General features: G+C 38.9%; 1 protein-coding gene across 1 annotated transcript; it reads left to right on the top strand.

Annotated features, from left to right (window-relative positions):
* Window positions 1-6,147, top strand: LOC126055418 (uncharacterized). The gene is made up of 2 exons (XM_064042049.1): window positions 1-2,320; window positions 5,735-6,147. The coding sequence occupies exons 1-2, from the start codon at window positions 812-814 to the stop codon at window positions 6,059-6,061; spliced, it is 1,836 nt and encodes a 611-aa protein (XP_063898119.1). The 5' UTR covers window positions 1-811; the 3' UTR covers window positions 6,062-6,147.
* Window positions 6,148-19,294: the final 13,147 nt, after the last annotated feature.

Below are 19,294 nucleotides of genomic sequence, written 5' to 3'. Positions count from 1 at the left end.
GTGTCGGCGCACCTCAGCGAGCAACCGCGATGGCGACCGAAGGGAGTGCTGCGGAGGCCGGGGCGGGGGCTGCCCCGGCTGGCGAGCCCGCGGCCGCGCTCCCTTCACTTCTCTCCGCGACGCGCTTGACCACGGGCACTTACCTGTTTTCTTGTTTTGTAATTTTAACGGCATTAAAAGCCTATGTAATACAGTCCGCACAACGTTTTATTTATGAAGTCCCGTTAGGGCTCCTACAGTTTGGTCCTTCGCTATAAATTAACGCCAGTCGTGTCGTTAAAATTCGTCGATTCTGCATCGTCATTTTCAACGGTCAACGGTCATCGCCGATGCCGCGTGGAACTTCAACGTGGCCACCGAACACGAAGACAAAGAAGTCGTACCCGTGCAGCGTGCTTCGCCTTATAAGGAGCTGAAGTCATTTACTGGGAGTATAAACTACTTATTTGAGTGAGTCGTTCCAATTTAGTTATTTTTTTCCAATTTTTTCTTGGTGAATAATCGTTTTTTCCCATTTATTTCGTTGAGCAAGTACATTTCCCCCTTCACAAGTAATTTATTGTCAATAGTGCTTTAACGTAGTGTTTATTTCGACGCTTCTTCATAATTGCATAATTTGTAGTATCATCTGTGCGCGCACGCCACTCACGCCACACAGGTGTTAACGTAACCTTGACCGATCTCAGTTATTAGAACCGGTCCCTTTTGTTTGCGCGCAGCTGTTTTTTCTATAAGAAGCTCATTAGTGGTATCTATCGCCTTACTGCAGTTAAACACGTGTGGTTTTTTGCTTTGTTAATTGCACTTCAAAATGGCGGACGCTTTAAAGACTTTACTTAGAAAACGTAGTTCATTAAAATCAAAGCTTACGATTTACAGCAACTATCTAAATTTAGTTAAAAGTAGTGCACATATATCTGAGATGCAACGATTAGACCTGCAGGAACGTTTTAATAAGTTCGATTCCTTACATAGCCAATTTGATGAATTGCAGACAGAAATCGAAATGCTTGCCGATGATGCTGAGACTGCGTTCGTGGAGCGTGAGGAGTTTGACCGCCAGTTCTTCAATCTGGTGGCACACACGCGCAGCCTGCTCGGTTCTTCGGTCAACGGTGCTGGTTCTGAGGCGGGCTTCAAAGATGCTGACTCAGGTGCACATGTTTCTAATAGCTTTGTTCGTTTGCCAAAAATTGATTTGCCTCACTTTGACGGGAACTACCAATGCTGGCTCGAGTTCCGGGACACGTTTACGTCATTGATTCACAATAACGCTAGCATAAGCAACATAAATAAGTTCCATTACTTGCGTGCTTCTTTACAAGGTACTGCAGCCTCTTTAATTAAAAATATAGAATTTAGTAGTGATCATTATAAGATTGCTTGGGACTTGTTGTGTGAGCGGTACAACAATGAGTACCTGCTTGTGGCCAATCATTTGCAAGCTTTATTCTTTGATGTTCAGTCAATAAATAAGGAGTCTAGTGTTTCCATTAGAAATCTTGTTGACGTCATTAATAAAAATATTCGGGCACTAGCAAATTTAAAAAGGCCTACTCAGCATTGGGATGACATCATCATTTTTGTCATGGTCAAAAAGCTAGATTTAATCACAAGTCGTGAATGGGAGGAATACAGGAATAACAATATAGTAGGTTATCCAACAACTACTCAATTTTGTTCTTTTTTAAACAGGAAAGCAGACTGGTTGGAATCTGTGGAAAGTAACTTTCAGGATAGTAATATTGTGGCCTTGAATAGTAACACTAATTTAAATAAACATAATAATAATTCATCTAAACAAAAACACTCAAATAAATCAAATAATAATTCTCATAAAATCAATAATAAATGTCCACTTTGCTCCCAAGTACATACTTTATATAAATGTGAATCTTTTAGAAGCTTATCTATAGAAAATCGCATACAAAAGGCAAAAGACTTAACTGTTTGTCTCAACTGCTTACGTATTGGGCATTCTGCTAATAGCTGTAAGTTTTCAAATTGCAGATACTGCAAACTTAAGCACAATACGCTTTTGCATTTAGAAGCTAGTGAACCCAAACCACTTTCTAATCCTCTGCCTTCTGCACTTCTTTCTGTATCGCCAACTACTTCAGATGTTGCGCTTTCAGCTAATTCTATGCAGCTTGCTACTTCTTCGCATGTTTTCCTGTCCACAGCTTTGGTGAACGTGACCAGTGCGACGGGTAAGAAGTTCACTGCGCGCCTACTGCTGGACAACGGCAGTACGGCCAACTTTATCACGCAGAGTTTAGCGGAGCAACTGGGTTTGTCACAACGCGGTATGAGCACCAAGGTAACGGGTATTAACAATCATGTTTCCACCAGTACACAGTCTTGTCACCTTTCTATAGAGTCTTTATGCTGTGCCTTTACTGTAGACATCGATTGCCACGTTCTACCTGAGATCACAAAGGTCCTACCATCTTCGTTTGTAAATGTTAAACATTTATCCATACCTTCAGGCCTTACATTGGCAGACCCGAACTTTAACGTTCCGTCGGCTGTCGACATTCTAGTAGGGGCTGAAGTATTTTGGAATGTCATAGGGTCAAACACGATAGACTTAGGAAAAAATCTACCTAAATTGTGCGAAACTAAATTTGGATGGCTTGTATCTGGTAGTATTTCGCATCAATCTAGTTTTTTTTCCTCTGCGTCTACTCACTTTTGCCATCATTCCAGCGTCACTCCCGACTTAACTCAATTTTGGGAGCTTGACCAAGTCTCATCTAAGCATTCGCTCTCTCTTGAAGAGAGAATGTGTGAACAACATTTTGCAGAAACCACCGTCCGTAATAGTGATGGCGCGTTTGTTGTTAAAATGCCTTTTAAGGAAGATCCAAGCTCGCTAGGACATTCTTATGTTAATGCTAGGAATCGTTTCCTTTCCCTTGAGCGGCGATTTAAGCATGATCCTTCCTTCCACAGTAAATATAATGATTTCTTGCGTGAGTACGAGCGCTTAGGTCATATGACATTAGACATGGGCTGTACTCCTTCACCTGAAAATCCCAAGACAAAATATTTCATTCCACATCATGGCGTCATTAGGGATTCTAGCACCACTACTAAACTACGCGTAGTCTTCGACGCATCAGCCCCTACAAGTACGGGAGTGTCGCTTAACGACATTCAGATGGTCGGTCCGGTAGTGCAAGACGATCTGTTTTCCATTTTAACACGTTTTCGTCAGCACAAGTACGTGGTCTCAGGTGACGTAGAGAAGATGTATAGAGGTATCCAGCTCAGTCCAGACCAGCGCTCTCTTCAAAAAATTGTTTTTCGTTTTGATCCATCAGAACCTCTCAGATCTTACACATTAAATACAGTGACCTACGGTACTGCGTCTGCTCCTTATTTAGCCACCAAATGTTTGGTAAGTTTGGCCGATAACATTGAGGATAATCGGGTAAAGTGTGCCATACAGCGCGACTTCTACGTCGACGATTATTTAAGTGGCGGGAGCACCATATCTGACACTGTAGATGTAACAAAAGCAGTAAGATCAGTTCTTTCATCGGCTAAATTTAATTTACGAAAATGGCGATCAAATAACATAGAAATTTTAAAACAAATTAATTCAGAAGTAGTAAATAACAATGATAATAACACTCTTCAATTTTCTGAGCATGGTCTCAACCCAGCTCAATCTAAAACCCTAGGGCTTAATTGGGTTTGTGATTCTGATTCACTCACTTACACAATAAATATAACGTCTGCTAATAAAGTCACTAAACGTCACATCCTCTCTGTTATCAGTCAGATTTTCGACCCACTGGGCCTTGTAGGTCCGTGCGTTGTCGAGGCAAAAATACTAATGCAGCGTCTTTGGCTGAATAAATACGACTGGGATGATGCAGTATCGCTCGAGGTAAGGGACGCTTGGTCTTTGTTTGAGAGCACAATAACGGCGTTAAATTATTTAAAGATTCCTCGTTGCGTTTTGCATGAAGACTCCATTGCACACGAAGTACATGTTTTTACCGACGCATCCGAAAAGGCATACGGCGCTTGTGTGTACATTCGGTCATGTAATAGTGTTGGAGCCACAGGTGTACAACTTCTAGTTTCCAGAAACCGTGTTGCGCCCATTAAACCTACTACCATCCCGAGGCTTGAACTTTGTGGAGCGTTGTTGGGTGCAAGGCTGTGTACTAGGGTTCAGGAATCTCTCACCATCCCCATTTCCAAGTGTAGATTCTGGTGTGACTCCACTATAGTTTTGGGTTGGCTCTCTACTCCTTCTAACCAGTTAAAACCTTTTGTTAGAAATAGAGTAAATGAGATACAAGAGAGCACATGTGGTCATACCTGGAGCTACGTACCGTCGAAGGACAACCCGGCTGATCTTGTTTCTCGTGGTCTCCGGGCCGATATTATTAAGGAAACACCTCTGTGGTGGTCCGGACCTTCTTTTTTATTACATAATGAAAGTGAATGGCCCACAATGCCAAACACTGAGAAGCATGATTTGCCGGAAGTAGTGACTCATTTTAATATTAATAGTAACGATCATTCACATAATGTTCATCACACAGACGTAACCTCTCATTCATCTTTCATTCATAACTTGCTATTAAAGTATTCTAGCCTAACTAAAATTCAAAGAATATTTACATATATACAAAGGTTTATTTACAATTTAAAACACAATAACAATAAGTTGTGTGGCAATCTTTCATTGTTAGAACTAGAAAATTCATTAAATGCAATTATTAAATTCTCACAGCAACAAATGTTCCCTGAAGAATATAAACTTTTAAAAATTAAACAAAAATTACCACGCAAAAGTAGATTACTTCCTTTGACGCCTTTCATTGATAATCACGGACTTATTCGCGTAGGCGGGAGGCTTGATAACTCCCCCTATGACTTCAACGTGAGGCACCCCATTCTTTTATGTAGTAAGCACATTCTTACCAAACTTATTTTTCAAATGCAACATTTAAAGCTTGCTCATGCTGGTCCACAGCTGTTACTGTCGCACATTCGACAATCTTATTGGCCGCTAGGTGGCAGAAACTTGTCTAGATTTATTGTGAGTAAATGTCTTAAATGTTACAGGCATAAAGCTCAAAATGTGCAGCCTGTGATGGGTCAACTACCATCATCTAGAACTAATTTTGAGTTTCCTTTTTTAAATTCTTATGTTGACTATGCCGGGCCTGTATTGATAGCCGACCGCAAAGGACGTGGTTGCAAACTAACAAAGGCCTACATGTGCATCTTTGTTTGTTCGGCAGTAAAAGCAGTACATTTGGAGCTCGTCACAGACCTCACCACGGAGGCTTACATGGCCGCTCTAAATCGTTTCGTGGCGCGTCGAGGCAAGCCCCGAAGCATCACGTCCGATAACGGGACTAACTTCGTAGGCGCGTCTAATGAAATGACCAAATTTCTTAACGCATCAAATGTTGCATCGGAAATGGCGCAGGAGGGAATCGAATTTATTTTCACGCCTGCATACAGCCCTCATTTTAATTCACTTGCTGAAGCTGCTGTTAAATCTTGTAAGCACCACCTGAAAAGATTGCTTAGTCTTACACACTTCACTTTTGAGGAACTGTCGACTTGTCTCACTCACATAGAGGCAGTGTTGAATTCACGCCCTCTTACACCTCTTTCTTCGGACCCTAACGATTATTCAGCACTCACACCATCTCATTTCCTAATTGGACGACCACTCTTATCTGTACCATGCTCTCAGGTGACTGATGCCAACATCACGAGCCTGGATCGCTGGAAGAGGATCCAGTACATCAGACAGCACTTCTGGGGACGCTTCCATAATGAGTACACTTCTCTGCTGCAGGCCAAGTCAAAGTGGTTAAATTCCAGAGGCGAAGTGACACCAGGGTCCTTAGTCCTGATCAAGGACAAGACGACGCCACCGCTGCTCTGGTCCCTGGGTCGGGTCACTAAGACCTATCCCGGCGTCGACGGAGTCACGCGGGTGGCTGAGCTGAAGACGAGGAGGGGCACCATTCGCCGTGCCTTCAACTGCATCTGCCCGCTCCCTATCGAAGACTTTTGAAGAGCATCCTTCAACCCGGGGAGTATGTCGGCGCACCTCAGCGAGCAACCGCGATGGCGACCGAAGGGAGTGCTGCGGAGGCCGGGGCGGGGCTGCTGGCGAGCCCGCGGCCGCGCTCCCTTCACTTCTCTCCGCGACGCGCTTGACCACGGGCACTTACCTGTTTTCTTGTTTTGTAATTTTAACGGCATTAAAAGCCTATGTAATACAGTCCGCACAACGTTTTATTTATGAAGTCCCGTTAGGGCTCCTACAGTGGGAATGTTTTTATAAGTAATATTCTGGGACTTTAGTTCAATAGTCGCAAACGCGATAGTTGGTATCAGTCGATTTCAAAAGAGTAGAGTATAGAGTTTAAGTTAGGTACCAAACCTAGCCTGTACCTAACATTAGAAGATCTTGTATCTTCAAATATGCGGTGTAAAATAATGTACCTGTCAACCAGAGCAATGCAATCCATTGTTTAGATAAATAATTTTAATTCAAGCAATTCGTAAAAGCACGGCGCTCAGTTATGAATTTTCTTTTGATTTTTCAGCAACATTTTATTATAAAACTAGCTGTTGCCCGCGACTTCGTCTGCGTGGGCAATATAGAATTTCCAATTTCGTTTATTTAATCGTTCATTGCTCAACCCCTGTGAGTGATAGCGTGATAATATATAGCCTATGTGTTGAACCGGCCTCCAGGTAATAGTCATGCAAAATTTGATTTAAATCCATGCAGTACTTTTTGAGATTATCCGGGACAAACATACAGACAAACAGATAAACAGACATACAGACAAAAATTCTAAAAACTATATATTTGGGTTCAGAATCGATCATGGATCACCCCCCAAGTATTCTTTAAAAAAAATATTCAATGTACAGTTTTGACTTTCCTATCATTTTATTATACAAGCTGTTGATTTGCATCCGTGCCATAGTCAAGGACGTAAATATGCTAATGATTCTCGACCCAAATCAACGAAAAAATGGGTAGGTAATTTTTTCATGTTTTTTTCTTATTTACGTATGTCCGTCAGTGTAACCCAGCCGTACTTTAATTCGGCGCGTGTGTTACTAGCCTTACTACCGCGCTGCGCACTCACACAAACGCAAACGATACATGCACAAAGCATACGCAACGATCGTTCAATAAAAATCGTAGTAGATCATCCAGCCTACCCAAATTCACCCAATCACAGTGCGAGTACTCCCACACACTCGCCTCGCCGCTCCCCGCGTGCCCTTGAAGCCGGAACAAACAAGCGCCGACGGCAAGCAAGCAGTGTGTTTGATGTCGCCGCCGCTGCTGCGTACGTGCGCTTTGAATTCCGCGACGTGTAGGTACAAAGTGCGAGATGACGGAAAACTACACGAACACGAGTTGGTGGCGATGTTCCGCCTGTATGCCATCAGTGACAACAGTGTACTAACAGCCATTCATCCTCCGAGCCTTTTCCCAATCATGCTGGGGTCGGCTTCCAGTCTAACCGGATTCAGCTGAGTACCAGTGCTTTACAAGAAGCGACTGCCTATCTGAACTCCTCAACCCAGTTACCCGGGCAACCCGATACCCCTTGGTTAGACTGGTGTCAGACTTACTGGCTTCTGACTACCCGTTACGACTGCCAAGGATGTGCAATGACAGCCGTACATACCTATGTTCCGGGAAATGTTTACCGACCGGGAACCCTCATCACGGAGGGTCATGCTGGTCATGTGACAGACTTATGTGCTAGGACCGTTAACTTAGTGCTTTCGACACATTAAAAACGAATGTGATAGTGTTATGTTACCTGAAGGACAACCAGCTACTTCGTCGTGCTCGATTGTGCCAAGAGTGTGAAGGTGACAGCTTTGAACAGTACCTCCGGGTAACTAAACTAGGTAATTTATTTATTTGTACATTTTGTAAATACGTAGTCAGCTTAATCAATTTTATTAGTGTAAATAAGTTGATTTCTTAACCACGCCAATAATACCTACGAGCCGAAAGAATCACCTCGTGCCTACGCTTAACTAACACATCTTTCACCAATTCAATCGAAAAGTAAAAACAAAATTACTACGAAATCTTTACGCTGAATGTTAAAGCAAACCGAAAATGTTATCAATCAGCTGTTAACAGGTCAGTGAACTTTCTTTAGCGCACTAGTATTACGTCATTAATAAGATTTCCGTGTTCCAAGGTCCTAAGACCGTTAAGAAGGAAGCAAAATTTCTAATTATTAACCAATTTAATTCAAACATAAAAACTAAATCACTGCGAAAACTTTATTCTGAAAGATAAAGCAAAACGAACATTTTATCAATCAGCTGTTAACATGTTAGTGAACTTTCTTTCGCGCACTAGTATTGCTTATTACTGTAGTTAATAAGATATCTGTGTTAAATTTATGCTCAAAAATTAGTACCTAAGTAAAGTAAAACGAAGTTAATGACAATAATGAAGGTGATTTTCGAAACTTTAGGTAAAATGATTGCTATCGCGCATCACTCGGTCTCGCTCGCTCGCGCGCTCGCGCTTTCATGTCGTAGATAAGACACTCACACACATCGACACTCACGCACACACGTAGACATTAGTTTTCTCTGTCTACGCACACATAGCTGCCATCACGCACACACTGTGGCCGCGGGGGAATTCTGTTACGATTTGTGTTTAACCGTGGGCTAAATTCTGAAATACCATGAAATTACAACATCAAAAAAAGCAGCGCATATTAGCTTTTTCCCACCTACCGTAATTCAAATCGATTATTTACGTATTTAATTTTAACCTCCTTGACTATGGCACGGATGCAAATCAACAGCTTGTATGTATAGATAATTTAAGAGAACCAAAGCTAAAATATAAATTAAGTACTTACCTACTATCCTATCTAGTTGTTTCTAAGAGGTAGGTTTACCCTCATTAGTACAACTCTCACTCTCTGACTTTTTTCTAATTAAGTAGGTACTTACATTCTTGTTATTGCCTACCTATCTATTTTAACATAAGTAGGTACCTAAAGCCCATTTGATCTCCAAAACCATGTTGAAAAATGAAATTGAAATTTTTTACTTTTTATTTCTAACTAAGATTAAAACCTAACACCAAACTCTACATCTTATAAAACCTACTCTTTTATCGATCGTAATACCAAAAACAAAGATCACACATCGCACTCACCCCAAAAATCACTGACACCAATAAAATATTCAAAGCATTATACAAAATATGAATTGCAAATGGCTACAACAAACACTTTTGAAATCCCCCGCGGATATTTCACAAAATCATATTATGACATTTGTTCCGCGTATCCGAACGTCATTTCCCATCACTATTTGAGTGCTCTTAAAAACCGTTACTAATGTCACAAAGCCACCAACTTTCATATACATCTGTGCTTAGGGAATTTCAACTTAAACGTTTAGAACATAAGAGTTATATGATGCGCAAATGTCAGCTGTAATTTAATGGAGAAATAGAAAAATAAATAATAAATTTTGCACATCGTGTGATTGAATTTGAACTTTATATGTAGTGCAACAAGATGTAATTTACAATGAAAATTAGTGGACATTAAATGGGGAATTACCAAGTTAAGAATTTTGAATTACGAAAACGTCGTATATATTTTATTGCTTTAGAAATAGAGTTGAGAATTGTCTGAATGCTATTTTATTTCGAGCAAAATAAATTTTGTAAAGTTATGCGATTTGTCGCGCTCGTTTTCCCGAAAATGGCGGTCTTTTGACATTTTTGACAGTTGCTTAGGAAAGTCACAGTTTGTGACGAACTCAACTCTTATTCCTAGAGAGAGGTAGCCAGGATGAAGGGGAAGGGTTCAACTCGAGTTTTTAAACCTCACTGGAATTTGATAAATCCTATCTCTCAACAAAAAGTAGCCTAAGTATCTATCAACTTTCATGCCTAATTTCTCCTAAGTATAACTAAAAAGAGGTTCACTCGTTTTAGTGCAGGTTTTTGTGAAAGCATAAAAAAAAAACAATTTTTAATAGGACCTCATGGATAATTTAATAATTATGTAAGCTTAAAAATAAACCAATCAAGTAGAAATACATCAACAGCTCCGCTAATGAGAGCTCATTAAATCGTTTTAATTATACACATGATACTTACCTATAGTTATAGTAACCGCTCGTTAGTTACCTAATTATTATTTTTTAATTATAAAGCAATTGAACGACTTACACAGATCTCATCATCAGACCTTTTCGTCCCACTGCTGGGCTGCGGCCTCCTCTCACACGGAGAAGGATTGAGCATTAATCACCACGCTTGCTCAATGCGGGTTGCTGATTTCAGACTATATAGTCCAGGTTTCCTCAAGATGTTTTCCTTCATATTTTTTTATCAGCCATTGATGTCCAAGATATACCTACTTAGAAAGTACATACAAATACGATGCCTAACCTGGAATCGAACCCGCGCCCTCATACTCGAGAAGTTGGTTCTTTGCCCACTAGGCCACCACGACTACTAGCTTCCCAACAGATTTTTTTTAAATATTTTTTTTATTAGCCTATACTGCCCCACTACTGGGCAAAGGCCCATAGCCTTCCATCTTTCTCTGTCCATCGCTGTTTGTGGCCAGTCCGAGAGGAAGCTGTCCAAGTCTTCTCTCCAGCGTTTCCTTGGCCTCTCTCTTGGTCGCCTTCCATTATCAGGGATCCACTTTGTGGTGAATTAAATTTTCAAATGAGTTCAGTAGTTTTGAAGCATTTAGGGTACAAACAAACAAAAAAGAAGACGAAAAATGTTTTTTCTTTTTTATAATATAGTACAAATAGCAAAATGACGAAAAATACCTACAGCATGTTTAACAAATAAAAGTAGCAAAAGTATAAACAGATCATAACAGTTTATTGATTTATACATAGCCGTCTCGCCACTTAGTGCGAGTCCCCGATACCACAATACTCGTGTATCGGGGAACCGTGGGGGAAATGTTGGGGGGACTGTGTAAAGATAGTGTGACACAAGGAGCATTTTCTTCATGTCGTGAAGGAAAAAATGAAGGTGTTCTTTTGCTTATTTCAAAGTAAAATGTCAATTTTATTACATAATATTATATTACACTTGTATCACAAAAGTTTGGATATCCTTATTTATTATTACTTTATTCAAAAACGGATTTTATTGAAACAGATGAACATACATAGAGCTTGAGGTACTTTAAGCCGGGTGCGTGAAGTGTTCTCTTGCTGGACCCAGGTGATTATCCTGCTTGGGGAATTAATTTCGACTATTTAAAGGCTATAAAAATCGCTTAATATTTTTGGAAACTACACAGTCCCAGTGTGACATTACCCTTAGGTACAGAGGACATTAGCAAAACTTTATGGAGCAATATATTTATTCGCTAATAGTTTACAAATAGAAAAGATGACCATACAGGAAAATGTTTTAACCATTAATATGACAGTTGGTAACATATTACCTATGTTAACTATTTTGGGATACCTTTTAAAAATACTGGGGATGGAATCTTTGCCATACCTACCTAATTGTAAGGTTAGTTAGTACCAAGTAGTTGATTTGTTTTTGGTCTTGATCGACAAGATTAATTAACAAGAATTTAAGAAAGAGTTAGTCGTCATTATTTAAGATCCTGCTACCATTTTTTTAGAAGATCATTATCTTTTGAGTACCTAAATATTTTTCTTTGTTGTCTTTATTATTTTCTCTGATATACCTACGTTCTTAAAAAGTCTAAGTTAGTTATATGGAGCACCTACCTATACATAGGAGGTTCCCCATCGTAACTTATGTAATCTAGCTTACTTGAACTAATTAACTGAAAACTTAAATTAAAGACCACAATATCCCATTAGGACATAGGATATACATAGTTACAAGAATCCCAAACCTCTTTACATCCATCTCGAAACCACAGCATAATCTGTGGCATGTAATTTGGCGCGCTGTCACGATGACAGCTCGGCGGAAGGGGCGTGGCTTCCGGCCGCGTTCCGTTTTACTTAACGTGCGCTCGCAAAATGACACGAGCCATTAAAATCGACCAGCGTTGTTTGAACTACCCTCGGTTTCGCTTTGATCTTAACTGTTGACAATATTCAAGTGGTTTGCCAACTTTGATATTATGGATTGTTATCCGATTAGGTACGTTCGCGACATAATTCTTTTAATATATTTTTTTAGAATTTGTGTTTTTTAGAAGTTCTGATGAATCTAGTGATTTTTGTAGGGTAGGGTGCAAGGGACTGAAAAAGCCTTCTGTGAGCCCTATGTCCCTGACGGAATCATCAGTGATGACATTGTTCATCAGAATAGAAATGTCATCATTGCACCTGAAAGGTCTCACATTAGGTTTGTTTCTTTCAGGTCCAAACTAGCAAAAGTTGTTTAAAACATAATGTTTCTTATTACATAATTCGCCAAGATCAATACAGGTATCAACAGCAAAATTATAAGTAAGTACAATTTTGAATGAAAAGTTACAGTAACCCGCCTTCAATAACTACATCTCATTAAGATATAAGGTCCAAGCCATTTATGACGCACAAAAAACTAATGCAACTCAAATTCATCCCTCAATTATCCCCAAATACAGCCACCATTAAGGGTGGTCTCCTATAAATAATATTCAACAATACAAGCCAAAGCTCTCACAAAGCCGGCCATATTTCCTAATGGGATAATTAATAATGTCAAGATATATCGCGCAGAACGGAACGACGCGCCGCCATCTTGTCAACCGAAAGAAAATAAATAATTGAAATATTTTTTTGGAGATGTGTTTACAGCTTAGATCGTAGAACCAACAGTAGTCACCATAACAAAACTGTACCTAAAAAGTCTGCCAATTTAAGTGTAGAGAGGAAGGCAATTAAAGAAAATATCCTTCAGTGCGGTTGTGGGTCATTATCATCTCAGCTTAGACGAGCTATTCTACATACGATTACTAACTGTGCTTGCTATACCCGGACAAAATAAAGCCTATAATATATTAATATTAATCGGGTGTAGTGTAGCTTTCCAACAGTAAGAGAGTACTTAAAATAGGTTCAGTAGTTTTGGAGCCGTCAGGTACGAACACACAACAAGTGGTACTTAAATAGCGGCAGAGTGAAAGGCATAGGAATGGCGTATCCAGTTACTTAGATGTTCCAAGACTTTGAAGATGTGTTAACAAATTATTGGCGATGCGGCTGAGTTAGTTTTACGGTAATTTAATGTTGTCAAGTGTGAAATTTAATGCCCAATGTTCCTAAATACACCATGTTTTCTTGGTTTAGTGCAGTTCTTAACGAGGATCTGAAATAAAAAAATCTAAGCCGGATGTGTAGGTACCTATTAATTTGTCTATGCCATAGAAATCTATGCCATTGTTAAGTACCTATTTAAGATAATGTGTAAAAAACATTATCTTAAAAATATCATCATCATGATGTGAAAAACATCTTTGGCAGTCGTTAAGGATAGTCAGAAGCTAGCAAGTCTGACGCCGAGTGACGCCAGTCTAACCAAGGGGTATCGGGTTGTCCGGGTAACTGGGTTGAGGAGGTCAGATAGACAGTCGCTTCTTGTAAAACACTGGTACTCAGCTGAATCCAGTTAGGCTGGAAGACGACCCCAACATAGTTGGGAAAAGGCTCGGGAGATGATGCTGAGTAAAACCAGGTTCAAAATAACTTAGTTTTCAGTTTCCTATGTAAAGTACCTAGGTACTTTAGTACTGTAGTTATGTTGTTTACAAATATGATCTGCTATCTACGATTTTTCTACCATAGAAACACATAAAAACTAAAAATATCTAAACCAAACATGGTCATTTAAAAAGCAAACATATGAAACCTACAATTGAAGTAATGGGTACCTCGCAACTGTGGGGTGTACGTACCAATTACCACCCGAACAAATTGTAGCTCATTATCGAATTAATATTGATCTGTTATTATGGGAACCATGTTTGAACTGTTTAAGGCTGTTTGTGACATATGTTTTTGAGTTAAGCTTTTTCATCTGCCGGGCCTTTTCTTAATTATGTTGAGGTCGGCTTCTAGAATAAATGGATGCAGCAGAGTAGGTACCAGTGTGCTACAAGGAACGGCTGCCTATCTGACCTCCTCGCTCCTCAACACAATAACTAAATAGTTACTACCGATGGGACCAATCCGACACTATCTGCCGGAGAGAAATCAGGACTCAGAACCGACATTATGTGTGTTCTTTGATGTAGATAGGTACGGGTGTAGTTATTACCGCACTGGATACTAGATACAGTGAGTGTACATAGATTCATGCATGTTGTTATAAAATACAAGGAAAGTCCATCATGATTGTTTGATCTCAACAGGCCTACAACTCCCACTATACTAACTAACTACCAGACTCCAGAATGCTGTATAAAAATGGACCTGGGAATCAAACCCGCAGTATATTCACGCTTACTTATCGATTATTAGACCTAACCTGTAACCAAATTATCATATTGGCGAGCACACAGGTACTTAGAAGGCGTAATTGAAGGCTAGCCACAGCTCACAGCTCAATATGTGTTATTTGTGCCGCAAACGATAGGGTATTGCTTCAAATTGTTTGTTTTGTTCTGTAGAGTAACGATTGGATAGAAGTGGCTTTGTCAAATAGGTGAGACGACTGGGTTAAAAGAGAGCAATTCTAATTTGACCGCATTTTAGATTAGCAAAAAATGACTTCACTAGACTTTTTTCCAGAGTTTCATCAGCATCCCGTGGAAACTACTGTCCGTACCGGGTTAAATATAAGCTTATTACTCGGGAAGAGTGTAGCTTTGTATAGCCAACAGTGAAAGATTTTTTTAAATCGGTGCTAGTAGCTTTTGAGTTTATCTTTCATACAAATAAAAAATATAAAAAAATCAGCTTTATAATACTAGTACCTATAGATAAAATCCAGACGGGCGGCGATGAGAGACTATATAAAAAGCAGTACTTATATATTTTAGGAATTAGTATTAATAAATTAATTTGTTTCTCATAAAGCTTTTTCCAACTTTCTACAAGAAAAAAAAACACATTTGAATACAATTTCGTTGCCATGACTAGAAGTTCACAAATCTACACGCTCATTTGTGTAATCAATATATAATTTGATAATGCTAGGGTGTGACTTGCGCTTGAGCATCGATTTATTGTCACGACAATGCCTGTCACGCTATTTGTAATGTTTAAATATGCCTATATTTATTTATTTTGAACGATATATCTGAAAATAGTTCTAAAACTATAAATTAATGGATTTTTTCTAAAGTCACTACATCCCGTGTCCGGATCATACATCGTCTGTCTGCAGTGCAGTCCCTGGGTCCACATATGAATATGTATTTTTTATTTCAGTGTATAGTAATATTATAAAACGGAAGAGTTTGCTTGAAGGTGCTAGCCTCAGTAACTTTTCTGATTTGAAAATTTATTTCAATGTTAGATAGCCCATTTATCGAGCAAGACTACAGTTTACTGTTTATCCAGGTGTCTAGAGGAGGACCTACGAGACGAGAGAGTAGCCGCTGGCAGAAGCTAGAAAATAACAATGTTTGTCGCTAATACTGCTCAAACTAAAAATGTAATCAATTGTGTCACAAATTGACAACTAACATTACAAATTACGAGGGTCGACAATAGTTGGCTTCACCCTTTGTACCTACAGTTTATATTCAATCGATCATTACAACAGGGCTTATTAAACAATAAGTGTAATATTAAAATACAAGGGTGGGTTGTGAAGGGTGATATTATACTAATGTTTAGGTTATTCTCTTTAGTTGAAACTACTGAATAACATCAGGTTAAAATTTCGAGAAAACTTTCAAAACAAAATTAATACTTTGTAAGTTTTAGGGAGTGTTTAAAAACAAACGGAACATTAAACATTGAATGAATGCCCTGCATCTGAATACATTTGAAGATTTTGATAGAGAAAAAATTGCTAAAATTTGTATCCAATCAGGATACAAAATTGCAAACGCCTTCGCACAGACACAGTTGCCCAGGTACCTCTCTCTAGCATGGCCCGATGGGGCCGCAATCCGGCACCATTGGAGAGATATCAGACGGATTCAGGCCCAGGATCGACAGCAAATTGTGCACAAAACAACCACAAAAAGCTGCAGAGCGATTCAACCCGGGAATCGAACCCTCGACTCGCGAATTGAACATAAGGCCAACAGGGTACGCAGCATGTGGAAATACCTTCAAGTAAGTAACGTGCTCACCACCCATAGACTTGAAAATTGTCTTTGAACTATAATTATATCAAAGGACACCGTTTGCTTTGCACAGGTGTTAGCATCATGCTTAACTAGCAAGCCATTCCGGCTTTGCACAATATGCATTAGTACTTTCTTTACAGTCTATTGTAATGTTGAATATTTTGATTGACTCAATTATGAAACTAGAAGAGTGATTGTACGGCGTTGTTCAGTTAAAAGGCTAGCTAGTTCGTTGAATTGCAGTTGGGTGCGATTAAATAATCCTTGAGTAATTTTAAGCCAAAGATGCATGAAAACTTACAACTCTGCTCACACTTCAAAAATAAGCAACCTAACAAGGAACGCATCCAAAAAAAAACTAACATAATTAAAAGCCCGTCAAGTCATTTTGTCAACAGCCCTAATTAGAACTCCTCAGTTCTATATTTAAACGTGGCAATTAAACAATTTGTTTTCGAGTCTGGCAACACGCATGGCTGGACGCAGTTTATTGCTGTGGCAACATTTTACTTGCAAGTGTGAATAACGTTTTAAAATGGCGATGAGTCGTGAAATGGAGTGTTTTCGCGTCTTTGAATCTAAAAATGGCTGACAGCTGTGTTGAGCGTTTGAGGTTCACTCGACAATGTTTTATTACTTGTGTTTGACTTGCTAAGGATACCTAGTCATTTGAAGTTTGGCTAATATTTATTTCATCATCTGTCTAGCTAGCCTTTTCCCAACTATGTTGGGGTCGGCTTCCAGTCTAACCGGATGCAGCTGAGTACCAGTTTAGGTACTACAAGGAGCGTCTGCCTATCTGGCCTCCTTAACCCAGTTACCCGGGCAAACCCTTGGTAAGACTGGTTGTCATATTTACTGGCTTCTGACTACCCGTAACGACTGCCAAAAATGTTCAAATAACAATCGGGACTCGGGATCTACAGTTTATCGTGCCATCCGAAACACTGAAAACATAGAACAATGAAACATATTCATATTTATTTGCATACCATAATCTCAGACCATAATGTTACAATGATGTTACAAGGGGCTTAAAGCTAGGTACATATTATGGACCCTGTTAGGGCACAGCAAAAGAAGGCTAAAACATTTAATACATAATTAGGTAGATACAGTAGTAGATACATTTTTTTTTATTCGATGTTAGGAAAACATTATTTTATAAGTCATTCAAACAAGGATAGTAAGTACATAAAGGGGTAGATAAGCGAGTACAGGTACAGGGAGAGTACATAGGTGAGTAGTCCCTAATTAAAGAGTATGTAATGTATAAGGGACGTACACATTACTTGAGCAAAGAGGAAATTAAATTAACGCTTCAAACAGATCGACAATCTCAACAAATCAGTACCGTGACACACGTTTTAAAACTCCTAAAAATAAATTAAGTAGCCATCGATTGTACTAAATACTCGCTTCTCGATCTGTTCGCGCCAAAACAAACGTCAAAATTCCCGCCCATTCGTATCAATCACTTTGACAGCTAGACATTAGGGCTGTCAATTAATGATTTAAAAAGTAATAAATTCACATTTATGGCTGATTAAAATTTTAAATCGCGGCTATATAAATATTTTTTAGATTTTAATATAGTTATTAAAATGTGTAGATTTTTAAATGAATAACGACGCTGTCTTAGAACCTCCTTTGATTATGGAATAACCTCTTTCTAAAGTGTGTAAGTACATGCATAGACCCAATTTACTGACAGATTTTCATCTAATATGGTATATTCAAGAAAGTTCTGTAGAAAACGAACCTTCAAAATCTTGGAGATTATGCTGAATTACTACTTATTACTTGCCAGCGGGTTCAGTGGCGTCCTGTGGGAGCTACAGCACGCACCCATAATTTTCTTCTTCGATAGATGTGACATCTAACCCTGAAATTTCCTTCCTTTTTCCATCTTTAGGTTCTAAGTTAAGTTACCAACCACTGTAACAATTTTCTGTCAAATCCGTTTAACCCATCTTGAGTTAAAAATTCTATAATATAACCATATAACTAACACGACTTTCTGTATATACATCCAAGGATACATTATTAAATATTTCTAAAGACATCCCTAGACAACCGACAATCGCTCGTTAAGCATAGATAGCTTCGTTAATTGTGAACTGCCACAGAATTAGATTGTCACTAACGCTAAAGACCGTGGATTGATGGCCGCCAAGGCATGTTAATTTGAATTCTTTTGACAACTGTCTTGTCTTGATGTTACCAATGTGTTTCGGGAACTGTGGATACAGCGGATGAATGTAATTTGTAGTGGTGACAAGGAATTGTGAAGCAAAAAGATTGATTAACTTAATTCTAGATCTATTTTTCCTTCCTCCGTGGTCTAGGACCACCTTTTTGGGGAATTAGAAAATTATCACCCAGCTTGTTAAAATATGAAATCATAGCATCAAAGTTTTCAAAGCTTTTCTAATAAAACAGTTATTAGTTTGGCAGGCGTTTGGTTGGTTATAATTATTGGTAATAATTATAGGTAATCTTTCCTTTAAACTGCGTTAAACTATTTACAATATTACTGTCGTGGACCTAATATTGTAGCAAAAGGACAAAAATTGGTTTGTGTTAGTGGCAGAGCCATCTATTGTCCAATAGTCATTATTTAGTTTCAATTATTTAAAGAAAATTCGTTACCCGTAGCGACATCTAGTATCGAGTAGAATTTTCCAAGGTCACATGGAACGAATCATAGACAATCTCATAAATCATTCAACTCGCCATGAGTATAACCCGGCTAATTTACATTGTCCCATTCATTTTGACAATACTGCTGCGTACACGTATTTCGAATTTAGTTGCGTAGTTTGAATTTTAAGGTCACGTTCAAAACCTCTATTCAAAAAGATATTTCATGATAAACTTTAAAGTTGTTTTATAACTTGCTTTTGCAAGACATTTAACTATATTTTTGTAATACAAAATTGGGAAGTATATTTTTCAAAATTGTGCTTTGGTTTAAAAAATGTCACACTCAACAGTAAAATTGATAGTTCAAAACGCACCTC

Source organism: Helicoverpa armigera, chromosome 27 (assembly GCF_030705265.1).
Source record: "Helicoverpa armigera isolate CAAS_96S chromosome 27, ASM3070526v1, whole genome shotgun sequence".
NCBI classification, from domain to species: Eukaryota; Metazoa; Arthropoda; class Insecta; order Lepidoptera; family Noctuidae; genus Helicoverpa; species Helicoverpa armigera.
This window is presented reverse-complemented; position numbering and strand designations above follow the sequence as displayed.